This window comes from Lepidochelys kempii, chromosome 1, assembly GCF_965140265.1.
Source record: "Lepidochelys kempii isolate rLepKem1 chromosome 1, rLepKem1.hap2, whole genome shotgun sequence".
NCBI lineage: Eukaryota > Metazoa > Chordata > Testudines > Cheloniidae > Lepidochelys > Lepidochelys kempii.
The window spans coordinates 158,403,938-158,431,682 of NC_133256.1; the positions used below are offsets into that span (position 1 = coordinate 158,403,938).

Genomic DNA, 27,745 nt, shown 5'->3' on the forward strand with positions numbered 1-27,745 from the left:
TATGGAAATGATCAGCAGAAAGAAGATAATTGTTGAAGTCAAAGTTCTCATGATGTATAGGGAAAATTAAAACCTCCAATATGATGTTGTAGCGGGGTCTTATTGGAAAACCTGGGAAGTGGGCGGGCGCAAGCCCACCCACTGCTAAAGGCCCCTCCCCCAGCCTACCAGGAGGGACCACTGGACCCAGGGACCAACTGATTACGGGGGGACAACTAATGAAAAAACAGGGACCAGAGTGAGGGTCAGAGGTTCAATATGAGGATACCAGATGGGGACACCGAGCAGAGAACCCTGGACAGCGCCCACTGCTCCTTCAAGCTGTCGAGGGAGCCAGCGGACGCTGCCCAGCGGAACTCCGCTCGGATGCGTGAAACTAGGGAGGAACGGAAATAGGCCCCGCAGTCGCAGAGCACCCCCTCGTCCAACATCCTCCTCCTGGTATTGTAGATGGAGACTTTGGCCAGAGCCAGGAGGAGGTTGACAAGGAGGTCTCACGACTTCGTGGGGCCACGGATAGGGTGTGCAAAGAAGATTTTGGAGGGGAAAAGCAGATGGAAATGCTGCAATTGCCCAAAATGGGCAGATGCATTTTATATCTGCTTTTCTTTTCTCAGCTTTATACCCCACCTTTACAATTTTGCTCAGCAACCCTACTTCATAGCTGAGCTGCTTTCCCCCCATCACATACATAAAAGACTTGGGAAGGTTCATCGTCATAGAAATTTTCAAGCAGCAGACATGCCTCTTCAACAGCACATCTACACAGGTAGAAGCCATTAGTGGATGACAAGAATACAGAGGACACTCTGCATCTCCTGAGACATGCAGAACTTGGCTCTTCCTGGCTCCTTCTGCATGCTGATTCTGACCAGAGGAGAATTGGCCCACATAAAGGGTTCAGTTCTATTCTCATTTATATAGATACAACTCTGTTTAAATCAGAGGAGTTCCACACAGGTAAATGAGGGCAGAATTTGACTCAAGATAAACTCCTTCCCACATTATTATAGTACTTAATGGATTGCACTGTAGCAATAGTTAAAAAGAAAGGTCTGCAGACCTCTGAGACTGTCATTCATTTTTGAAAAAGCCTCTTGGAATCTGCAAGACCCCAAATTTCCTCACAAGCTCCTGTGGCATTTTTAAAGGATGTGGCTATATATTCCACAAAAAACTAGAACCCGAATCTTCCTAGATCCCAGTTATTTGTTCTGGCCACTTGATTACTCAGCCTCTTTTATAATCAAACACTGTTAAAACTCTGACACCCATAACAGATTTACTAGTGAAATTCCTGTGGCATATACTGTATGGTCTGGATAAGTCAATGATTCTGATGCTGCTGCAGTAGTAAAGCACAGGGTTCCCAGATCTAGGACTAACCACCATCTGTTCATTTTTCACAATCAGGGCTGGCGTTAGTGGGTAGCAATCAGGTCAATTGCTCAGGGCCCCATGCCACTGGGTGCCCCCTCAAAGCTAAGTTACATGATCAGGCTTCAGCTTTAGCCCTGTGCAGCAGAGCTCAGGCTTCTGCTCTGGCTCCTTGGTTTCTGCCCAAGGCCCCAGCAAGTCTAATGCCAACCCTGCCTGTAATACTGCAAGCCCAACTTTTTGTGAAAGATAAAGTTGTCTGAAACCTTGGACACAGTGTTCTGATCCTCGACCCTCCGTTACCTTGCATGAAGTTTTTCCTCCGCTCTATCACAAGAACATGGTGTGTTTTTTTTTAATCTACGTGAAGAAGTTAGTCATTCTCTCTCCTACCTTTCTCCTCTTTATAAAAGAAAAAAATAATGCTAGGCATTCTTCCAAACTCTAAGCCCCCGCCCCAAATTTCACATAAATGTTGCTGTTTGTATCTTTGCATGTTATGATTCAAAAATTGCCCCAAATGGTCACGTTTTCTTAAATTCTCACAGTTCTAGTCACCATCCTTCCAGCCAATGAGAACTGAGTGAGCTTCCTACCAAAGCCTGTTAGTGATATTCCTTAATCATTACAATTAGTTATTAGTAAAGCTGGTCAGAAATTTTGGAAATTTCACAATTTTGATTTAAGGAAATTGTTGACATTTTGAGGGGGGGAGAGAAATTGAATTTTTTCATAATAATTTTTGCAAAAATGGTGTCCTAGTGTTTGATCAATTCTAAATGTTTAGGAGGCATTTTTTGTTGTTTATCATTGGGTTTTTTCTCTTCTAATAGAGGAAAAAAATAGATTTTTGATAATCTCTGAGCAACAAAAGCAATTTTGGGAAGAAAAGCTCCCAAGAGAATATGAACTACGTATAGTCTTAATACCATTTTTGCAGGTACTTGGTTCTCCCATACTCAATAGGAAATAAGTTCTTTTAAAAAAATTTCCTGCAGGACATTCCTAGAACTCTAGAAACAGAAGCTGCTGAAGGAAAGAGAAACTTCAGTGAAAATACTCATAGAACGACCATTTTGTTTTTTTATGTGCTTTCAACTTTAGTAGTTTTAACATGAATACTATAGTAACATTTATGATGTATTGATTCATGGACATATCATGACTAATAAACCAAGGGTGGGATCCATGAAGGGACTTAGGCATTGCTACACTCAGCATTATGGCACCTTAGTTTTAGGTTCCTAGAAAATCACAGGAACAACACAACAATCGCTAAGCTGAGTTAGGCTCCCTATACAATGAAAGGGAAGCGATGGGAACCTAAGAATGCAATCCGCAAAAACCAGCACCTAGGTAGGTCCGTGCCTAAGCTTGCCAATAGGAGATGCTGACAAGATGGTCATGTAGTAAGCCCCACCCCTCTCTTGGATATAGGAGCCTCCCTGCAGCCTGGACTTAAGCTCCTATCTCTGCTTAGCGGTCCATGAATGGGAACCTGTCTTCTGGAGTCAGGCGACTTAGGTACCTAAAGTATCCTGAGGGAATGAGTTAGGCACCTGCCTCACTCCATGCAGAATGGGCTGGGGGTGGGAAGGAGGTGATTGTGGTGGTTCCAACCAGCAATTGGAACAATAACCTAGGATGTGAGAGATCCAGGTTCAATTCCTCCCCCTACCCCCACACACTACCTCTGCCAGAAAAGGAGAGGATTTGAACAGGGGTCTGCCACCTCTTGAGAGTGCTTTAACCACTGAGCTATGGGATATTCTGATGTGAGGCTCTCTGTCTCTCCTGCTGAAGCTGTTTCAATATGGATAAATACTTATGTAGCCACTGGGCCAGAGAGAGAGAGTGAGACTGAGAATGTCCATTGGTTATGGCACCCATCTGAGCACCCATGTGCCTTAGGCAGCCAAGGCCTAACCTCCCTTGGTTCCTTGGGGTTTAGGCAGGAAATAAGCATGCGGATGTCTTGAGGGAGACAGCAGTGCTCATGCTCAGAGACAGACAGTGTGCCTAGGGAACTTTTACCCTGAAAACTTAGGCATCAGGTGAGTGTCTACAGGGTTCAGTGGGAGTTTTGTGGATTGCAGTGAAGTCTACCACTGGACTTTGGGTGTTTAAACATGAAATATAGGTGCTTAAAGTTGGGGTTTAGACATCTAAGAACCTTTGCCAGTCCCACCCTAAGTGTGTGCAAGCTGAATGGACGAGTCTCCAGAAAATACAAATGTTTAACCAGATGACAATATTTTTGCATATTATCTTCTTGGAGTAATGTATGCTTTGTGGTGTAAATGAGGAAATTAATCACACATATCCCCTAACATTACTGGGAAAAACAAGACATCTTTTTGTCAAGGAATCTTTCCAATGGTTGCACAGTGGAGGACATATAGATTCTATTAGTCCAATTTGTTTTGTTATTTTATGTTCCAAACTCATTGTCTTTCACCATTAAGTTAATAGCAATATTTATAGACCTAGAAATGGCTTTCAGTTCTGAGGTATCCCATTGAAAATACTCTATTTGTGCTGCTTAAATTCAATGTATTGTGATCAAAATGGCTGATTGTGAGTGCATGAAAATAGGTATTAAAACAGTCGTGAGTGAACAGCAAAAGGTTTAGAGATTGGTTCTGACAAGCATTCAAAATTTATCTGAATCACTTTGGTATGAAATTTTGTGAGAACATGTTTTCTCACAAGACTCCTCCTGGTTCTACTTACTTTCAGTCAGGCTGGAAATATGGCAAGAAAAGTCTCCCTCTACCGCACCCTTCACTCCACACACACTTCTTGAATGCATTCTCTTCTAACAATGGCCCAAACTACAAATCTCAGGATCATATGAAAATGAGCGGGAAGGGGAGTTTATCAAGGTTTCTATTTTCAATATTCAGATAGGATTGATTTGGATAAAATTTGAGATTTGGGTAAAAGTTTGGACTGGAATTTATTTTAACCTAACTCATTCACCAATCCTTCATTTTAGCTACCAACAAATTTTTCTGATAAGCCTTTAGCTTAATAAAAAAATGGAACATTTCAGTATATATTGCCATTTTGGGTTTTTTCAGTTGAAAGAATTGTAACTCTTTTCAATGGTACTCAAAGCATCAAGACAGGTAAATAATATCATTTGTAAAGATTGCCCTTAATGTTAGCTCTGTTTCTATTAGAGTTGCACCTGTACTGGTTTCAGAGTAACAGCCATGTTAGTCTGTATTCGCAAAAAGAAAAGGAGTACTTGTGGCACCTTAGAGACTAACCAATTTATTTGAGCATGAGCTTTCGTGAGCTACAGCTCATTTCATCGGATACATACATGTATCCGATGAAGTGAGCTGTAGCTCACGAAAGCTCATGCTCAAATAAATTGGTTAGTCTCTAAGGTGCCACATGGCACCTTAGAGACTAACCAATTTATTTGAGCATGAGCTTTCGTGAGCTACAGCTCACTTCATCGGATACATACATGTATCCGATGAAATGAGCTGTAGCTCACGAAAGCTCATGCTCAAATAAATTGGTTAGTCTCTAAGGTGCCACAAGTACTCCTTTTCTTTTTGCACCTGTACTGGTTACTTTTACCTAGATGAGAAATTGATAATCAATAATGACCAAAAGATGCAAAAAAGTTTCAGAAGCTGGGAGATGAATGACCCATGGTAATGATCACTGGAGGTCTGTCGTCGTCTTCATCTAGTTTTTTCTCCCATGTTAACTTCTCTACTCTTCTTACCACTTTCTCATAGTAAATTCAGCCCTGTCTCTAAATACTATCCTGGCCTTTTAGAAGTTGAATTGGGAAACCAGGTACATGTAATAAACTGCAGTGAGGTGCTCCATTCGAATTGTTGAACTCTCCAGTGGAAGAGATTTGGGTGAGCTTCTTAAAGCCTTAGGACCATGACATTACCCTACATCTGACTAGGTTGATTATCTCTATTATATCTGATCCAATCAGTCTTTGTGAAAGGTTTTCACAGCAGTCCTTGAGGACCAAATCAGTGTTGGCTTATAGTAGATAGGTCCTCATATCTTTGTCCATAAAGGAAAGGGAATTTTACTTCGGGACCCGATAAATCATCTTAGTAAGACTGGTCCAATCTTATATTTCTTATTAGAACATGAGATGTTCAGCCAGTTAGAATACAGCAACCTACTCAATCTTCTTTGTAGTCATTTTGAGTCCACCTTTCTTTAAATCATGATTTGAGGACTTCAGTAACTCAGACAGAGGTTATGGGTTTATTACAGGAGTGGATGGGTGAGGTTCTGTGGCCTGCAATGTGCAGGTCAAACTAGATGATTATGATGGTCCCTTTTAGCCTCAAAGACTGAGTCTATGAGATTGCTGTAGTCATTTGTTGGATGTGCTATCAAAATCAAGTATCTAACAACAATACTTCCTATCAAGAATGGGAACAGAGTATATAAAGGATGTCAGGCTAGTCTGCTGACCTTACCACTTAAACCTTCTTGTATTTGTTATTCAGAATGCTGAATTTTGTGCTTTTTGTCCTGGATTTAGTAGTCTTTTTAGCTTAGGTTGTGTTGGTCCAGGCACACCATATTTGGAATATGTGTGGGCAGAATGGTCAGAAAATGTTTTGCTGTTCTAGATGCTCCGTTGGAATCCATTGGCCTAAGTGTTTCAGGGTCTTAATGAATTCCCATTATGATAGTTTGCTGCTTTCATGTTCTATAATATAACATCATCTGGAATGCTAAGTGTTTAAAAGTCTAGGGGGCAGATCCTCAGCTGGTGCAAACTGTCATAGCTCTATGGAAGTCAGTGGACAGACATATTGCAGTTTTCACCAGCTGAGGATATGCTCCTTAGATTCTGTAAGGTGATCGTTGAAAGTTAGAGTAAGGGTGATATTCACGTCCTGTGCAGAAGGTGAGCATGAGATCTGTGTGTCCCTTACATCCCACTAAAGCCCTGTTTTCAAGTACTAAGAGGTATTTATGTGGTGGATAGGGCTTGTGCTGGCCTTCTACACAGGGTTGAATTTCATCTAATGATCTTGCTTTGATTGTGGCCTTTCTGATGGAGCCTAAAACAGCTTTTCTGTCTGATAGAGGGGATGTGATGAAGGACCACAGAGGAACTATAGAAGCTATTTTGATTTTCCAGAAAAGACCAATTTATATTATAAATTTATAGTGTGTGTGTGTGTGTAAAATATATATATATACACAAATATACATTTTGACATTTTTCTGGAAAATTCTTGGATTTTTTTTGGTAAGATTTAAAAAAAAATTGCTTTTCCATATCCTTAATCCACAATGTTCTTTACAGTAAAATATACTAAAAGACACCCCTCGCAAATTAATACTACAAAAAAATAAAAATTCTTCCCCTTGGATAAAAATCTAATGCACCTTAAATCCCAAATGATGAGGCTGGCCATTGTTGGCATCCAGACTTGAAAGAGTGCATGCTACCTATGATTTCACATACTCGTATGGGTGATCATGTGGCATTGTTTCTGTTCTCTGATTGGTTGGCTGAAACAGAAACAAAAAGAAGGAAAACAAAGCAATTCAAAGATGGCTGCATGAACAAATCTGGCCCAAATCTTTGCCAAAACTCATTCACAGGAGTATTCATTAGATTTTGCTTATCAGCAATGCTTTTGCAAACTACGAAAACAATTTATGGAAATATTAATATTCAGGGTATTGAATCCCATCAAAGCAAACTGGCTTTTTAAAATAAATATTTGCCCTTCCTCCCTCCTCCCCAACCTGGGCTTGTCTCCACCCAGTATTCTCCACTCTACTTAGGAAACACTTTTCCCCATTTAACCCCATGAGCAATTAGCTCCTGCCCCCTATTACGCCCGGCTATACTACTTTAAACTGAAGAACTGAGGTTCTTCTGCCTTTCCTGACCACAACCCCAGCTATAACATGATGCAGAAAATGAACCATTTGTCCCTGATGCACTTCGCTGATTTTCATTTTGGTTTTTAGCTTCCTTAAGAATTACAACTGGAGGACCTTATATCATGCTTCTGATACTGTTGAGTCGATTTTCGGTTGGTTACTAATGTACCACAGAAGTCTCTGGACTGTGTATATTTCCTGTCTGGCTATACTAGTGAAATTTCTGGCTATATTCATCCTTTTGTCTTATTTTGGGGCATCCTTTCTTGGGTTGCACTATAGTGAGCAAGGCTGGGTCTTGCCAAGTTGCCATCTTTAAGACCACAAAGCAGGTGTTTTTTAATACTGATGTGTTGTGTGCAAGTCCCCACTTTAAGCTCGTACCCTGCAGAGCTCCCTTTGGGACAAGACAAGATTCTACAGACCAGTAATAAATAAGACTTTTTTTTGTTTCACTAATTTTAACACAAATCTTGAACTTGCTAATGCTGCGGTGTAGTTCACGGTGTTGATTCTAGTTATTTTAACGTTTCTACTCTTTGATTGACTGTCACATCATGAAAGACAAGGTAGAAGCACAGATAGTTGTTAGTGAGGCTGCAATTTAGTTTTTCTAAAAGAGGAAACAAAATCAGGTCCCACAGTAAAGAAACTCTTCAAAGCCTAATTGTAGTGGGTGCTTTAAAAGTGTTGGAAATGGAGTTTACTATTTTGTTAAGAATCTCAGTAAATTATTTCACATGCTTCTTTCTGTGTCTAGGCTATGACCTTCCAGAAGTGCCACCCCCTACTACTTGTCAACACATTAGTCATATAAAACTCAGCTCATGCCAAACGGACGCAGTTCAGCCAACTATAGAAATGTATCATATTCTACTATGTTCTTCTATTCGTCTAGTTTTTCCCCCCGGCTATGGATACTTTCTGCTGCTTTAAGACTGCAGAGGGCTAAAATTGACAGAGGCTTGTGATAGGGTTAATACTTTCCTCTGTTCTGCTCAGAGGCAGAGAAGGTTAGCAGAGGGATCAATGTGATTAAATCTGTAGGAGAGGAAAGATGTGCCTGTCTGCTTGCTTGCTGCCTGGATGTGGTGGTTGAAGGGTGGTGTATATGCAGCCTGGTTTCTGCAGATCTGGGCTGGATATTACCAGGGATGATCTTATGCTTGCATCGGAGGATTTTTTCACCTGCAGACCTGCCTCTGCAAACCTGCTGGTGTCTCCCTGAGCTAACGACACACCTGGGCTTAAAGCACCCGCCTCCCTTTTTCCTTTAGCTGCATCTTTCTGAAACAGAAAGCCAGTAAGCAAGTGTCAGTGGAGAACAGAAGCTAAAGGAGAGACAGATCACTTGCTTTAAGGACAATCAGACACATACACGCATTCTCCAAGCAGCTACACTGCTACCAGCAAAATAAGCTGGACTGATCTTTCCTCTTAGCTTGCAGCTTTAACCTTGCAGTTGACAAACAGGGAAACAGAAAGCAAGGAAAAGAGTGGAAAGCTAAAAGCACATAGCTGGGAGGATAGAAAGGAGCAGGGGCATGTGGATATTGGCTATCTTCTTGTTCCAGAGCATCTTGAATGGTGAGCAATATAATCATTTAGTTTGTGATTCATTTAATTTCAGCTAATTGGGAAAGGTGTCAAAGGGAATTGGATGATTTTTTATCTTTTGTGTTTAAAGCATCACGTTGGTTGTTAGCAGCTGTGGGGAGAAGGAAGAAATTGCTCTGTAATCATTTAAACTAGCTTACCTAGCAAAGTAAGTGCCCATAACCTAAGTGTGTTACTATATATTATCTTCCTCATTCAGAATAAAACTGTGCTTGGTGAAATAGGGATAGATGCAATTTTTCTTTTTTGGCTGAAAAAAGTACAGAATTTTGCCAAGCAGAGCATCAATCTGTAAGAGCATACTGAGTGAATTTGAAGGGCTTGTATATTAAGCTTTTGGATTTTGATTTTGTTTTCATGTTTTTATATTTCAATGCTTAAATTGTCATGGGATTTAACCAAAATAATGCAGGCTTTTTATTTAAGGGAAAATATTTTTAAATTTTCTCTCGCCATCATTTCTCTGAGAAGATACCTGCTATGTGTTCAACACACTCATTTATGTAAAAATATGCACTGATAAGCATTACATCATCTTAAAAAAGGTTGAAGACTCTTTCAGTCAATTTCAAAGTTATGAAGGGGAAATAACAATGGAAAGACCGTGAAGAATAAACCCTTATTTGTGTACTCCTCTGCAATAGATAAATGTTTTCACAGTTTTTAATGTTATTAATACAGGTGAGGTTTTATATATTTAATACTTAGACTAACTATGTATCATCCTAAGGTGCATATTGAATTATACAACACTTAGGTAAATTGTACATAAATATAGTATCTTTAAGGATAGAAAACAAATTATGGTATATATTGTGATGCTAGTTATTCCCATTATTTTTCTTTCCTGTTTTCAAATTTGAGAACATAGCTCTGCCTAAAATTGTACACAGACAGTTAAAATAGAAAGATTAAGCACACAATTTTCAAAATAGACAAACCAGACAGAATAGAAAAAATGTTGCTTGAATGAAGGATAATCTCAGGGTAAAGTGCAAAATTTTTCCTGGAAGATGCAAATATAATTGAAGCTCCAAGCAAAGGGTGACAAATAAATGCTGGATGAGAGCGCCTTCACATCTGCTTAGGTAGATACTGGATGGGAAAATACATTGATAGGCAAAGCAAATCCAGTATGAATAGATAGAAATATCATAAAATTAAGGCATTAAGAGATGAAGCAGGAAGGAAAGTAAGGGAGTAAAGAAAATGTATCGAGAGGTATGTTTTTATGCACAGTATACTGTACAATGCAAAATGACCAAAATAACCCCCAAACTTTTTTTTTATTTTGAAATCCTCCTAGCAGTAAGACATTGCAAAAAGTTCTGGCATTAAGAATGTATTTATTTATTTTGTCAGATGGCACTATGCCTTTTTTGTATCCTCTGCAAGCAGATATCTTGGAGAAAAGATTTGCTTTTAATAACACAGGATCACTGTGAAAGTATATTTGCTTATCAGGGCTATTCAGTTAAACAAGGATTTGCATAGAAAATTAGAACTGCAACATTTGTGTCCAAAAATTGTATGTCTTTAAAAGACCGATACATACGTACCCTGCACACACACCAATTCACACCCATTTAAATTGCATACTTTTAAGGTAGACTACCTGAAAAAAAATAAAATAAAACCCGCAATTCTGAAGAATAATACATTAACCTTGTTTTCCTTTTAAGGTTGAAATTGTATGAAAAACAGTTTCTCTCATTTATTTATGTAGTCTGCAGCAATGTCACAGTTTCAACATTCACAAGTGTGGACCAAAATCAAACAGAAAAAATTCTCAGAATACATATTTATCCTTAACACTCTAAACCCAGAAGATACATGTATCTTCCCAGATTTTATGCTGATATACATACACTCTGTGTGTGTGTGTGTGTGTGTGTGTGTGTGTGTGCGCGTGTATATATATACATGGTACATATACACCACAATTTTTTAAATCTTACAACACTAGAAATAGCTAATGGATGGTTCAGTGAATCTTTATTAACTTAAAAACTGGTTAAAATGGGATATTTTGACATTATTTACTATATCATTGAAAATTATAAGATAGTAAGGTAGGGGTGTGTGTGTGTATTGCAGATTCTTATATGTACACACCACAGGGTATGTATACCAGCATAAAATCTGGGAAGATGATACTTCTGCATTTAGGGGTGCTAAGGGTAAATATACATGTATTCTCATAATATGATAAGTGTTTCCTGAGGTAGTGTCTGGCTGCATATAAAACATCAAATGCTCACTGTTACTTTTACATTGTGCTTTCAGTTACACTGTTGAATTTAGAATAAATACACTATTCACATGACTCTAGTAAGATTTTGGTGATATTTTGAAAATGATTAATACTTCGGTGTTTGAAGGAAAATACAGTATGCACAAATGCAAATATTATATACACATTTATTTGAATTGGTCTGCCTTAAGGTAGATTATTTTATATAATATGTGGCACTCTTTTATGATGCTGTATAAAAATTAACTCTTGAAGCTTGACTTCTGTTATTGCTGTTACCCACCTGCCTTTCAGAAGCCCCCTGGGAAATGCACAAATCTACTTACAACACACATGTGCTCTTGCACCCATGTGTGTGTGGCATCTAATTATGTTCTAGATATATTATAAAATGAAATAAAAATCTAGTATATCATGTAAAACTGCTAGTTTTAATTTCTTTTCTTTTTTATTTAACAAACATGGGGCCCAATCCTGCAATCTTTCTATCCGGCAAAATTTCTATTGGAGAGTTACTGGGAGCCATCTGAATAAGGACAGCAGGATTGGCCCCCATATCTCCCTATAATCTCTCAGCACAAATAAATCTCATCACAATAAATGGCACCTTCATTGGATGGACTTACTATCTGTAAAGTATCTTACTTATGAGTGCAATAGAATATTAGTACGCTGCAATGGCCAAATAATAGGATTCCTGGACAAATTTCTAAATTCTAACCCCAATTGTTATTTCTAACTACTGATTTTATTTATTAACACTTGGTTTCTTAAAACATGGATAAAAAGTATTATTAACCATAAATACAGTCAAGCCATTTGAGAAGATGGGGGTACCCTTTCTAAACAGTGAATTAAGCTGCATAGCTCCAACTGATGGTAAGGTGAGTCATGCAGTTATAACCCTGAGCAACACACTGAGAAATTTACCTTCTGGGTTACTGTATTAGAATATTCTTGAAGCAAGCATTTAAAATGATTGATCTAAGTGGAAAAAATCCACTATAGTCAATCCCAATGGGTATGGGCATATTTTATTGATTACTTTATGGAAAAAAATCAGAAAGGTCAAACTTTTTTTTTAAACATCTCAGAATTCCTGCACCCATGCGATACATTGGCTTATTTAAAATGTGGTATTAGACATGCTATTGCTCTGTGTATTTAAATGTCCGTATTTCTTGGTAACATTTTAATATGTTGACGTAAATATGCTGAAACCATTTGCAGGCTTCTCTTCCACAGCAACTCTTGTTTGCCTGTGGTCCATTGATCTGTGTTGAAATCAATGGAACACCAGGATGTAACCAATACAGTACAACTGATACTAAAAATAAATTCCCATTAAAATGATTTCCATTTTGTATCTGTAATGCATGAATTCCAGTGTGCACATGTCCATCTTTGATAAATCAAAGGAGTTTTTACTAGCATATCAGACTGTAAGTGGGACAAGAGCCAGACTGTAAATTGGGATGGGGGCAGAGGGAGTAGACAAACTGTAAGAATGTACAACAGGGGTACTAGGAATACTTGCCACAAGAAACAGTGATCGGTACTGCTAGAAACAAACAGGAAGGCTAACACCTTTACTGAAATAAATGGGGCTTTCCCCCCCAATGGAAGGTTTTTTTGAATAGCCGTGACATCAAAATATAGCTTGAGTAGCCAAAGCCTTGCTCTCAGGTAGTAAGATACTTCATGTGCTGATATATAGTTATTAATGTATTTGTGGATAGCACAATCATACTGATTGATTTTGACCTTGCTACTTCTGAGGCTTTTAATTCTTTTCTTACAATAAATATTAGTTGGTCACTGAGTGATTAAAATGCAATTTGCATTAACCAGAAAGCTAGATGGAGTGCAACAGAAATCTGCTCCTCCACTTTAAAAGAGAGCTCATTTCCCTTCTTTACGTTTTTAGTAATAGTAATATTCCAGAATATAGCAACTACTGAACGTTAAGAATTCCTGACTAGCTTCACCAAACACAAACTGAGATACTACGACTTGCTGCTTGCATGTTAGTGTGTCAGTGTCACAGGACACTAGTGGGCAGCAAACCACACAAGACTGGCAACGCTTCAAAACAACAGTGGGAATAAACAGTTACTGAAGGGAGGATTTATGAAGGTAGATTGTCTTGCAGGGTCACTATCCCTTTAATTTTCAGAGATCACTATTCTGTTTTCTTTTCCTCCTGTGAACATTGAATAACAATTATTAATGACAAGACGTCTACAGGCTACATTTATATTAAAGTTTAAAATGAGGTTGATTTCCACAAATGGCAATAAGCTGTAATGAGAACTTGGGGCTTGATTCTGCATTTATTGAAGACCGTGGTAAAAATCCCTTCTCTTCAGTGGTGCAGCATCAGGCTTTTGGGGTATTAAAGGTCAGAGGAACTGGTGAGTGGGAAAGCTAACGGATAGCCTGAAGCTGATTGGTTGATTTTAACCTGCCTACACTCAGCAGTTCCACACTGTATTAAATTATGTCATTTATAGAGGTACCATTCAACTCCCCACACCATCAAACATCAGGCCTTTTCTTAAATTTAAGCTAATGGGTCCTCAGCATTTTTGAAAATCAAGCCATCTATTTAGGTGCCTAAATTATGGATTTGGGAGCTTAACTTTATGGCCCCAATTTTGAAAATCTTGGAGTAAGCCTCTCTCAGCACCCCGAAGCTCAAGAAGGTGAGTCAGAAGTTACTGACTTGATTAGTGTTATAAAAGGGGTCTATAGCAGGGCCAGGAATGCATGGCATGATTTTCAAAAGCGTTTGCAAAACATGGCATTATAAGTGATCAGATACTACAGGGATGGGCACCAGTACAAAACTCTGAACCAGAACAGCCAATACGTTTTTGGCAGTTGCACTAGCTAGGATTAGCATTATTTTGTAGAACTAGTTGATATTGTTTTTGTCAAAATGGTTGTCAGAAGGTGGTGTTTCAACAAATCTGACATTTGTTGTAAAATTGTACCAGTTCTAGTAATTTTGAAAAAAAATGGTGTTTTGGAAAAAAAATTAGAAAAAATGTTTTGCAAATTTTTAAACATCCGATTTCAACATTTTCAGAATGGAAAGTTTTGATTCTCCCCCCCCCGTGACTCTTTTTCAAAAATTACTTTCTTTTATATATAATTTTAAAAAAAATAAAATGTCAAAATTGAAACTAAATATGTAAAATGAATCAAGATAAAATGCCTTGATTTTTTTCTTCTCAATTTTGTTTTGTGAGAAATTTGGAAATTCTGGCTTTTTTCTATATTCAGAGTGTGTGTGTGTGTGTGGTGTGTTTTAAATCTTTTATGGGACAGGAAATCCATTTTCTAATTAGCTCTATTGTTTAAAAGTGGTATCTTTGCTAATTATTCAGATCATAGGCAAACTATTCACACGGGGTTAGGAAGAAACTTCCGCTAAAGGCAGATTATTGTATGCATTGTCCATCACGCGGGCTTTACAGCTTGCGTTGAAGAATCTTGTACTGGCTATTGTTAGAGTGGAATCTTTTCTTTAAGAATGACACAGTTTCTGATTTAGTATTACAATTCCTATAGCATGGCAAAATGAAAATTCCTTTAAAAGGTGTGGGGATTTATTATCTTGCCCTGATTACTTTAAGTTGCAGAATATTTGATTTTTTAAAAATTATTATTCCTTATACAGTTTCTGATACCATAATTTTGTAAAAGTAGCAACAAAACCTTCTTGAGCAATAAGGTTCTCCAATGTACTGCGGACTACAAGATCCTGAATACCTACTCCAAGGTGAATGAGTGGGTGAAGTCTGTTACATTATTTGTTTCAAAATGTAGTTTGAGATCTTTCAAGATCTCGATGTGTTGACATGGTCTTTATTTATTTTAACATGTGCTTTATTTTTCTTGTGGTCTGTTGAAAGCTTCATTTCCTTGATCAGAGAACAATTATATTATTCCATAAAATAAACCCCAGCTTCTTAACCTTGCTTATTTACTTATATGAGACATCTCATTTCATTAATTCATGGGCCTACACTGTCTTATAGGAACCACATTTAAAGCTTGGTATCTTCAACAAAAGAGCCTTTCGTATCACAAAAAACTATTGAAGAAAATTATCTTTAATAGTAAACCACACATTCCACAGATTGCTGTTACCTGGTGTTTTTTGCCATTGATTTTTCACACTGCTCTCCAGCTATCATATGTCATTCATTTTTCATGACTTTCTAAATATTTTCCCCCCTTTAAAGTAATGGCTTAATTACCAGAAAAAGAGAAAACAGTCTGCATAAATATATGTCATAGTGAAATGGGAGAACAGATATTAAGGACATAGACATTGAGATAGGAAGAAAGGAAGGCTAGTGGATGGATAGTCAGAATGACAGAGATTAATGACTCTTGCCTGCGTCCCGATTTAAGTTATTTTTACTCAGGAGGCAGAGAGTAAGATTTAAGAATGAGCCAGCAGTCTTATTTATAGAAAGCCATTTTTAAATGCAGTGGCTTTGAGAATGAGAGTCACCTCCATACTAAACGCCTGCATCCCTGGAGCTTCCTAGTAACTCAGGGAGAGAGCAGTGCAGCAAACTGTGCTGAATCACTGATCAGGCTATCTGCTGAACATTCTAGAAGGGCAGACCACACATGAGCTCAGGAACACAGTGGAGCACAGGAACACCACTGGGAGTGACACTCATGGTCCATGTTTAAATGGCAGCTACAAAGCCAGATGCAAACAAATGGGAGTGCAGCAGCTCAGAGGCTATGTTGATGAAATACCATTCAAGGCATCTGAACGTGCTCTGCATCACCTAAAATGAGGACCAAGCACACAGTTGTTAATCTAACGCTGTCACTGTTACAAGCAGGGACAAAATTATATACAGTAGGTGTGATGGCTTGGAAACTACTGTGTATGGAAAAACAGGATGCTCGCTCCAAAGTCCAACTTTAGGTGCTGCTGCCTCCTTACACTTAATTACACATTAATCCTGTACTGAATGTTTGTCTTAAATTATGATACCTCTCGCTTTGTACTGTCAGCAAATATTGAAAAGTAATATTCCCACAGATTTCTTTTCCAATATCTTTTAAGGAAAGAGTAAAAGAAATAATAATTTAAACAAAAACCAAACACACAGCCTTTAAAAGGTGGCTGTTATTGTATACTAAGAAATTAGAGACATGATTTCTGGAGTGACCAGCAATATTCTAATGGGACAGATAGCATTGTTAATACGTTCTGATCTGAATTAAAACGTGTTGCATTGAAGCTTTGAATAATTTGGTGTCTGTGCATCTTTACTCATAGCTATGGCAATTATAAAGATAAAGCATAGACAGAGCAATTCTGCGACAAGCATCTCCCAGGGTGTGAATTCCAGGGAAAAGAAATGCTGCCATGTTGTGTTTGCAAATGATTGACCTATGCTGAAGTCTGCACACTAAGGACTTCTGTCTTTCCCAATGCAGAGTGGCTGCACTCGCTGTTTCGTTTTTTCGTTGCCACAGTATGAAGGGACTTGATGGAGGTTGGCACTGGCTTGTTAGCTTCAGTGTTGCTCTTAAGCAGTATCTTCATGGTGAGCATATTTTAACTAACTTGAGGCCACCAGTTGTTTAGTAGCATCATTCTGTGATATTAAATGAGAGTCTAAGTGGGGTGTAGGTGTGTGAACCCAAGGATATAAGCTGGTTGAGAGGGCCAGCCATACAGGAGAGCAGGACATGTGCTAGAGAGGGGAAGTACAACGTGCTGTTCTGTTAGGTCAGGCTAATGGTGGTGAAAGAGGAAAAAAGGGAGTTATTAATCCGGGCCAGTTTTAGATATATACAAGGGCCACATTTTATACAGAAAAAGCCCATCCTGGTTTATCCTCAGAGGGGACCCAGGAGCACTGTACCAAATCCCACTACCACTAAAAACCATGCCCTGCTCTAATGGTTTGTTTCTGTCTAGCTGCCTTAAAGTTTTGTTTAACTGTGCATCCCTCTGGGCCTGGTGAGCTGGAAGTTGTTGGATTACAGGCACAACATTTGGCAAAACTGAAACTTAATGATGCTATGTCATAATGTCCACCCATTAACAATGTCCACACCTAACCAAGGTGTGCGTTATTTTAGGTGTTTCTGGTGGTGTTTTTGGTACACCTTTTTTAATTTCAGTCCACACTTTAGCTTCACTATCTAGGAAGATTCCCTTTCTCTCCTTCCTCTCACTCTTGCTGCATGCTTGAAATAATTTCCCTCTTCTCTAGGCACCAAGCAACATCCCTTTCCTCCTTTATTATTGTCTCTACTGCTGTAGACCCAAAAGCCCAAATCTGGATCACAGCCCCATTGTGCTAGGCACTGTACAAACAAGCTTATAATCAAAATGAGAGGAAGTGGGAAGAGAAGCAAACAGGTAAGGCCTACAAGCAAAGGGAACAGGATAATGGTAGGCTCACATCATAGTATTTGCAGATTTGTTGAGGTTGTGTATTTTCTTTTGGGTTTATTTTCACTTATTTGTTTATATTATGAAAAGTACTTTTAGCCAGCTTTTTTTTTGGGAGGGGGGGAGCGAAATAGCAGCCTTCTGCTGCCAGCTGATGCAGTTAGTCTGGTATCAGAAGTGGTAAAAGTCTGCTGCGTTGCTAGTCTATTCTTACATGATCACTTACTATTTTTCCCATAAGAGCCCTGCTGCATTTAATACATGGCATGGGTCCACAAAGGGGCAGAATGAGGTTGCATGGGCAACCATAAATCTGGCATTTCCTAATCTTCTACTATTTGACTTTGCAACCTAAATAAAGTTATTTAAAATATATATTTTTGAAGTAATATATATCTGCTGTGAGGAGGTCTTATCTACAGTGAATTGATAGGAACCGGAAAATGAATAACTTAAGCATTGAGTTATTGTATAAAATGATCTGGCAAAATACTGGCAGCTCTCTTTGAATAAACAGCAGACTGCAGAGTATAGAGGTACATTGGTGATACCAGCAGGGGATGCTGTTATCTGGCTAAAGATTTCTGTGTAACGATAAGCCAAAAGGAAAAGAATTTTTGTTGTTCATGTACCATGTTATCTCTGACCTTGGCAGTAGTCTCAAACTGTGTTACCAGCTGTTCCTTCCCCACTGTCTGTCTCTCTTTTCCCCCAATGTGATTGTTCTAAGATGACATAGTCTCCTGAGTTTATCTGATTATTTTTTTTTTAATTAGCATGTAGTAAAAACAAGTGTAGAGTTAAACTAAGTATTTAAAAACTCAGGAAAAAAAAGATTCTAAAAGTCTTGTAGCTCATGCATCAAAAGATCTGTACTACAACTAAGTGGGCTACTGGTCTGTTGCTGCATGAATGACTGATTTAAATCCAGGAATGTTTGCAACATGGGTGCTTCTCTCTAGATCAGCAGCAAAACAAGTCAGTTGAATTGTACCAGCTCCTTTAGCACAAAGAGATCTTTAGTGACACATCTGCAGAAACTGAGAAAATTCAGCTCTTTATTTTATTTTTAGATTAATATAATGTTCATATTACTTTTAGCCCTTGAGATTTTGTTTTTGGCGTAATAATTTTCCACTACAGAAAATGAATACTGTACTTTGGGGTGTGGTTCTTAAATTGTGCATACTGAACCATATATTTTAAAATAGCATCCCCTCTAAGCATAATGTGGAGAAATAGTAGGGAAAATAATGGCCGCTGTATTGTAATTGGTTGCCTTTTTTATTAATGTAAAGTTATTTTGAGACACCTAAAGGATTATTGATAGAGGTCCTTAGTGGGGGATATAGTCAATTTAAATTAGCTCACAGTTTATCCCTTATGATCTGGAATCTTTAAAATGTAGGTAGCACCTAATTATTCTGCTAGGTTATATTGTACTGTAGGGAATTTCTTTCATTCAGGGCTTGCTCACTAACATATAATAAACTCCCACATCCCTATATTTAGTAGTACTAAACTCAACTAGAACAGTCAATTTGAAAAGGCTAACTAGTTGCCTTAAAAATAACTCAAATCCCATCTTTTGTCAGAATAAAACAAACAAAATAGTTTTTTTTTTAAATATTATTTAAAATATTTTCCAGGTTTCCTTATGTCACTACGTTTCCCCCACTGTCTCCATACAAATGAGTGTCACTTGATTACTCAGGTAAACATCAAGGGTATGCTTAATGTTTTGCTGCTTCAGGAAATTTTCTGCTGTTTCTGCTTTTATAACTGAAATGGATTTACAACCAAATTTTGCTATTTTATTACACAGAGAACCTCACTTAATGGGTCTTCTTTCCCTCCCCCCCTTTTAATTGAGCCACCAAAAGCAAGCAGTGAAGCGTTGGACTAATTACTACCAATGCAGGGTTTGTAAGAGGACACTAATACTTTACTGTATCCATGAAGGTCATCCAAGTGAACTATCCTTAAACACTCGTGTGTGTGGGGGGGGGGAGGAGACTCTCAGAATAAGGTTGGAGATGATTATGATAAAATTGTATGGGCTAAAATGTGTGCCTACTCTTAAATCTTCCTGTGATAATCTTGTGCAGAACTGTCCTTGGGATTTGGGGACTGTCTAAATTAAGAAATCATAGCCATGGCAAATCTGGTTCTAACAACATCTCTTCAGGGTTCAAGAATAACATGCAATCCAGACGACAAACTTAAATTTCTTCTCCAGCACTACAGACCTCAATTTCCTTTTTATTTTATTTTTTTTTTAAAAAGTCATCTGTGCACGATCTTGCGTCATTAATGTGCTGGGTGCCTAAATTGTTCCTTCATCTGTTCCTCTAGCAGCTTTCCCCCTCAAGTGATTATGCTAATTAGTGTTTGATCAGATGATTAAATTATAATTCGATTAATCCCGTGTGCTAAACGCTCTGAATGCATTTTCCATTGCCTGAATGCCTTGTGCTTTTAGCGCCCCTGTTTGCAGCCTGATACGAGGCTTTTGCTTTTTCCTGTGGATAGTGCTTTTAAAACAGAAAACACCATTGATTCTCTTTGACATTAGGAAAGGGAGGAGAAGCCTTTTTGTTTCCTACCCTCATTACGAGGCCCTGAAATGTGGCTCCCCCTAGTTGAACTGAATTATATGGAGAGGGATAAAACAGAATGGGGAAAAGAGTTGTCTGATATTTATTATTCACACCCTTTTCATAAGCTCCCAAGAAAAATAAATGCTGTGTTCCTCCTAGATCATCACTGTGCCTATTCCTGTTCTAAGTGTGCATTTCCTCATAGCAATACCTTCCCTTTCCAAAGCTGAAATGCTTGAGTCCAGAAGACTTTTTTTCTTTGTAGGACAATGTTTGTTTGTTGATTGTGTCAGGATCCCCCACACCAAACCCCACCTCCTCTGTTTTATCAAGGTTTTGTTTTTACATGTCAAGTACAATAGATAATCTCCAGCAAGAGAAGAACACAGAATATACTGAATTCATAAACTCAGTGCAGTTAAAAGATTAACACTTAGCTGCATTTGTTCCTTTCCCTTTTTTTTTTTTTGAGTGATCTTCAAAGAATCTTCATAAATAAAACAGACGACACTGTTGGCTTTTAAAGTTAATTTGTAGCACATATTTGCATTTAAAAGGGGGACATTTTGGCTTCATTGCGGCCTTTTTCCATCTTTGTCAGGATAGGACAATAACATGTGTAGACACCAGTGGCTTATTCTAGCAGCCACTGTAGAGCAGCGGTGTCTGTAAGAGTTCAGGAAGGGTTGTGGTAGCTCAGGAGGTTGCTTTACCCTGTAATTTAAGTCTTTTGTTTTAATTTCCAATTATACTGCAAAATCTTTTTTCCAACTGAGAGAATCCTACTGAACTGCCTCCCAGGGGAAGTGTGAGAGACAGATTTAACAAAGAGCTGCCAAGCTTTGTATATGGGGATCTCCCTTTTCTGAACCCCAGCTGCAGCAAGGTAGAGCAAAGCAATGGGGATATTGGGTCCTACACATCCCTACCCCTTTGTTACCTGGAGAGCTAGTAACCATTTGTGAAACCCATCTTAAGTGGTGTTCAACCCCTGCCAGGCTGTCCATAAAACAACTTAGCCCGGAAGGTAGCTGTTCCATGATTTAATAGGGTATTTTGTTCTTTATTTGTTTTTTTAACCAAGTACAAATCAAAAGAGGGAGGAAGATTAGAGACTTGGGAGTTTTAATTAAAGTGCTGTTGCTCGACAGCCCCTTTCCACATCTGGTCTTTACAGTGCAGAGTCATATAGCAATAGTTGATTTTAATATCTCACCACACAACTAATATGAGAAAATCCACGCACTGGCACTAACATGAGCAGAGGAGGTTTTGCCGGAACAACAACAACAACAAAACCCCCCAACACCTCTATACTTTCCAGTGTACCTGTTAATCACAACAGAAGCTAAAGTAGCTATACAGTTTGGATACCTGCAAAACCTTCAGCTTGGGAGACCCTTATTTTCATTTATAATTATTTGTATTTCAGTAGCACTTAGAGGTCCCGGCTGAGATGGAGGCTACATTATGCTAGTCACAATAATACAACCACATAGTAAGGCCTGGCCTACCCACAGTTTTTATACTGATCTAACTGTTTTGGTTAGATTTGTAACTTTTCTACTGAAATAGTTATACCAGAACAACTCCTAGTGTGGATGCAGTTATGCTGGTATAAAGTTGCTTATACCAGTGCAATTTATTCTGCTTCCCTTACGGGAATAACTTAAACCAGCATAAGCACCTTTATATAAATATAACTGCATTCACACTGGGTGGATGCGCTGCTTTAACTATACTTATGTATGTATAGTATGGTATATAGTAAGGCTTTTCGTATTGTTGCACATGACTGTCTCATAAACAAACTAAGGAAATATTGCCTAGTTGAACCGACTATAAGGTGGGTGCACAACAAGTTGGAAAACTACTCAGACAGTAATCATCAGAGTTTAAAGGTCAAGCGGGAAGGGCATATTGAGTAGGATCCCGCAGGGATCAGTTCTGGGTTCTGTTCTGTTCAGTATTTTCATCAGTGATTTAGATAATGGAATAGAGAGTACAGTTATAAAGTTTGCAGATGATACCAAGCTGGGAGGGGTTGCATGTGCTTTGAGGGACAGGATTAGAATTCAAAACGATCTTGACAAACTGGAGAAATGCTCTGAAATAGGACGAAATTCAGTAAGGACAAATGCAAAGTACTCCACTTAGGAAGGTATAATCAATTGCACAAATACAAAATGGGAACTGACTGCCTAGGAAGGAGTACTGCGGAAGGGGATCTGGGGGTCATAGTGGATCACAAGCTAAATATGAGTCAACAGTGTAACACCATTGCAAAAAAAGCAAACATCATTCTGGGATGTATTAGCAGGAGCATTGTAAGCAAGACATAAGAAGTAATTCTTCCACTTTACTCCACACTGGTTAGGCCTCAAGTGGAGTATTGTGTCCAGCTCTGGGCACCACACTTCAGGAAAGATGTGGACAAATTGGAGAAAGTCCAGAGGAGAGCAACAAAAATGATGAAAGGTCTAGAAAACACTGGAAAAAAAATTGGGTTTGTTTAGTCTGGAGAAGAGAAGACTGAGGGGGGACAAATAAGTGTTTAAGTACGTAAAAAGTTGTTGTGAAGAGGAGTAGGATAACTTGTTCTCTTGAACCACCGAGGACATGACAAGAAGCAATGGGCTTAAATTGCAGCAAGAGAGATTTAAGTTGGACATTAGGAAAAACTTCCTAACTGAAAAGGTAGTTAAGCACTGGAACAGATTGCCTAGGGAGGTTGTGTGGAGTCTCCATCCCTGAAGATTTTTAAGAACAGGTTAGAGACAAACTCTTATTAGGGATGGTCTAGATAATACTTAGTCCTGACATGATGCAGGGGATTGGACTAGATGATCTTTCAAGCTCCCCTTCAGTTCTATATTTCCATAGTATATAGTAAAAACAGAATAAGCTTGAGTGTAAAGAATCCCTTATAGAGAGTTACTGCTCCAAAGAGCTTACAATCTAGATATTTTCAGGCAACCATGCAGGGAGGGCAAATGGAAGATATTTTAGCCTGTCTTTTCCAATGGTGCAGGGCAGAATGAGAAGAGGAATGAGAGGTTGAAAGGGTGACACCATCCTATAATCCCCTTCCCACCTTCCAAAATCTGGGAAGCTGCTTTGCAAATATTTTCCATATTCGTGTTAGCAGTGAAGAGCCTTTCACCATTCTAAACAGAGGCATATTTTTATTTCAATGAGAGAGAATGTTTACATATTGGAGAAAGATTTGAGTCCCTTTGGGATCGGACCCCCACTTTGTATTTTAGTTCAGCAATCTCAATACTGCAGTAAAACACAAAAGATAGGCATCTCAGAAATCAAGGGAATATGTAAATTCTGCTCAGTTTGCTTGACTTTATCAGGTAAAGTTGACAGTCTTTTTGCTACAGATATTTGTAGTAAACTCAGTAGGGTAGTGACAATCTGCCTCTGAACTACAATGAAGTGTGTTTAATATCACCACCCTTCTCTAGAACTCATTCATTACGTGCACCCAGACTTGCAAAAAGTATGATGTACAAACAATATTCAATACTATCTCAAGCCAACTTTTTTTCCCTCCCCAAATTCTGAAAAATATACAGGTGAGTTTTTGTATTGCATACTGCAGTATTACCAACGTCAAGAGATCAAAAATCATGAGTTGGACCACAAAAAGTCTGTCTATATATCTGTCTATCTAGTGGTTTTCTTTTTCTTTCTTGATTCCCTCCTCTCCCCCCCCGCCCGCCCAACCCTCACTGTGTGAGTGAGAGAGACAAGAAAGACAGTTAGCGTTGCTAATTCTCCCAAAAGTATTGGGTAAGGTGATTTTGGTGCAGGCGCTCCCCTTCTGTGCATCCTCTATCCAGCAATTAATCCAGCCCCCAGCTTCCTCAGCCTCCCCTTCTCTCCTCCTGAAGGGTTCTTCACCCCGCCCCCCCCCACGCCTAGGGGACCTTCAGCTGGGTCCCCTCTTCCCATTCCAGCCTGGGGTATATGTGACTCTAGTGGTTCTGCACACTCCTCTGCCCCTTCCCCGGTTGGGAGCTGGGGGAATTAGCAGATGAACTGTCCATCCCTGTTATTCACAGGACAGGAGGAGGGGGTAGAGCTTCCCTGAGCTGCTGGGCTCTTTAACTCCCGCCCCTCCTGTGAGAGTGGCTTCTGGTTGCCATGAGGAGGGAGAAATCTGCCTGCAGCACTTCTGACTGGCTGCCTGACCCACTTCTCCACCTCCTTGGGCTGAGCAACCAATCAGAAAAGGGTTGAAATGCACTGAGCTGGAGCTTCTCATGCCATCACCAGACTGAGTCCAACCCCAGCTGAAATCGTGTCTCTCACCAAAAAAAAATCAACAATTACTTTGTGTTACTTTGGACAAGCTATTTAGTCTTTGTGCCTCAGTTCTCCATCTGGATCATGTTATCCTTTCTCAGCTAGATTGAAGAGCCCATTATCAAATATTTGTTCCCCATGTAGATACTTAGTCTGTAGTCAAGTCACCGTTTAACGTTCTCTTAAGCTAAATAGGTTTAACTCCTTGAACCCTCTCCAATATATCAACATCCTTATTAAATTGTTCTTTTTCAGCTAATTATTCACTGCAACCCCCAAATCATCTTCAGAGTGATTGCTTCCCAGAATAGAATTCCCCTTCCTTTAAGTATGGCTTACATTCTTTGTTCATAGATGTATATGTTTACACCTACCCATATTGAATCACATATTGTTTGCCAATGATCCAGATGACTTTGTATCAGTGATCTGTCCTCTTCTTTATTTACCACTCCCCTAATCTTTCCTGCTCTCCAAAGTGAAGTGTTGTAGCTGCAATCCTTCTGGCCAATGGTGACTGCCTAGGAATCTATCTGGAGTCTTCATACTTCCTCCTACATATATAATGGTTATTGTGAACTGCAAGGAACTGATCTCCCCCTGATCTCAACTGATGCTGAGCCAATGATGGCAAGGGAGACAGAAAGTGGCATAGGATAGATATCGGTATATCCTATATAGGAATGAGCAGCAAATTCTTGTTTTTTAGTTCATAAATAGTTGTCATCTCCATAGTAAAACAAGCAACTGCTGTCCAGAACAGCTAAACAGACTTGGAATTATGATCAATGAGCAGAAGCACAAGATAGCCCACTTTGCTCACAACTTATACTATTTAGTGAAGTTAAACAGAGTTAAATCACTGTACTTCACTTAAAGAACACAGTTCCATCTCATGACTTCCTGTCAGTACAAATACATGGGTTGGAAGAAGGAAAACTCACCCTTTACTTTACTTGATTTTTCTTCCCAATCAACTGGTCATTTCACAAATGTAAATAATCAGAATAAATCTGTCCTCCAAGATGCACAAATTGATCTTATTCAATTTTATGTTGTGCTAAAACCAACTTGGTTTTAAACAGCTGGCACAACTTACCTCTGGCCTTTCTTGGAAGAGCTAACTTAATCAAAATAAATGTGCTTCCACAGAGTCAATATTTCTTTCAAGTTTTGTCTATACTGATCTCAAGCTGGTTTAAAAAAATTAGACAATATTTAGAAACCTTTTCTGGTGAAGAAAGAGATCAAAGAGCAGATCAATGAAATTGCCACAGAAAAGAATATTGGAGTGATTTAATTTTATTAACTGGAAATTTTACACCTGGGACCAGTTAAATTTTTCTAGAAACTATAGCAAATAAATTTATCAGACAAAATATCAAAATTAATTATTTTGGAAAGCCTCAAAAACACAGTCTGATGTATAATTTCAACATGCACATACCTGGACAACCTCTGGCTATGACAGGATATAAATAATACCAGCACAACAGCTTACTGTTTGTTTGTATCATGGTAGTGTCCAGTCAGGTGTTAAGTACTCTGTAGAGACACATTCCCTTTCCTAAAGAGCGAACAGTCTTCCCATCTCAAGGGACAAGACAGGCAGACAGATATTTTGACAAAATTGCAAAGATACATGGCTTACTGGTTATACTTTAGTATCTCAAAGCCTTCCCCAGCTTGCTTACCTGGGGCCCCAGCCAACCTGCTCTGCCATTACTGAGCTAAAGTGACTGCCTTCCACTCTGGTCACTCCATATGTGACATGTGCAGGAAGGAACAAATAGGTAGTTCTAAAAAGTCCTGTCAGGGCTGGCTCCTGACAGTCCCAGTCTTCCCTCCTCCACCCTTATCGCATACAAACACCGCTCCATACTGCTTCCCTCCACAGACTGCAATGGTAAGGCAGTAGTTCCTAGCATAGTTTCCCAGGTAAAGGATCCATAATACATATATAGATGTATCTAATACATCTGCTGGGATTTATTCAGGATCAGACAACTATAAGTGCAAGTACTGAATTCAAAGAACTGGCACAAATTCATGCCTTCTTTTTGGATGATGCTATCACAAATATTAACACCTAAAGGCGCAGTATTAACAACTGAAGGCCAAATATAACTTCTCCCATAGAGATATCTATGATTTCAAAATGAACAGGTATTTTATAAACAGTAAACAAAGCAGGAAATGCTTTGAGACTTATGTATATTTGAGTTTTCTCTGCTTAAATCATAAGCCAAAATTACTTGTCTAGAGTAAATGACACATTGATTACCATACTTAAAAAAAATACCACAAAGCTCAAGAACAAGATATTAGACTTATGCTGGATGAGGAGCAATGGAATGTGTACTTCCCTTTTGAGCACTTCATAATTAACAAATACAAATCGGTGTGATTTTATTTTGCATAGGCTATATTGCACTCCCATGCCTTAGGTAGGATCAACTCTGAATTATCAAATACTGTACATTTAACACCTGGCCAAGATCAAGCTGTTTTGGGATTTTGCCTAAAGATCCAAGTGTTCTGACACAAACTCACCCAATTAATTAAGAAATCAGCTGGATATGAAGTATGACTTAAACCCAGTATTTTAAATCCTTGGTATAGATAACACAGACATTTTAAGATAGGACAAAAGGCTTATGGTACCTACCTCCCCTTTGGAAAGAAATCAAGAAATTTGGGGACTATATCCTCAGTGCACATCTGTTAAGACAATGCACAAAGATTGGGCAAGATATGAAATTGGGAAATATCTGAGTCTTTAACAAATTACCTTTTCAAAAATATAGAGTACAAATTTTACAGAATCCGGGGGTACATATGATATGAGGGGGTATTTATTCATGACTGTAAAACAACAACAAACTTCAGTTAATATCTACAGGCTCTTAGGCATATTGATTGAAAAACTATACATAGTGCTGCTACTAACATTTTAGTTCTATTGATCTGTGGCTCATTATCACTTATGCGATCTAATGAAAGCTTATAATTGATGAAATCTTGGAAACTGAAATAAGAAAAATGTGACTGATGTAATTAATTGGGATGTATATTACTGTGCATATGTAATATTCAACAGATGTACACATTGTTTTTCTTACAATTAACATGTATTAAATTGAGTACTAATTGAGGGAATTCTTCATTAGACATATTTACACTTCATTTTTTTACTAGTGTGTTTTTTTGATTAAGCGGTGGAGTGAT

At 38.6% G+C, this 27,745-nt stretch overlaps 1 protein-coding gene across 1 annotated transcript in view; it reads left to right on the forward strand.

Moving 5' to 3' along the window:
* Window positions 1-8,588: 8,588 nt before the first annotated feature.
* The window catches only part of DSCAM (DS cell adhesion molecule), a 632,908-nt gene continuing 613,751 nt past the window's right edge, over window positions 8,589-27,745 (forward strand). The window contains exon 1 of the mRNA XM_073360366.1: window positions 8,589-8,871. Within this exon, the coding sequence (XP_073216467.1) occupies window positions 8,829-8,871 (43 nt within the window). The 5' untranslated portion in view covers window positions 8,589-8,828. The remainder of the gene's footprint in view (window positions 8,872-27,745) is intronic.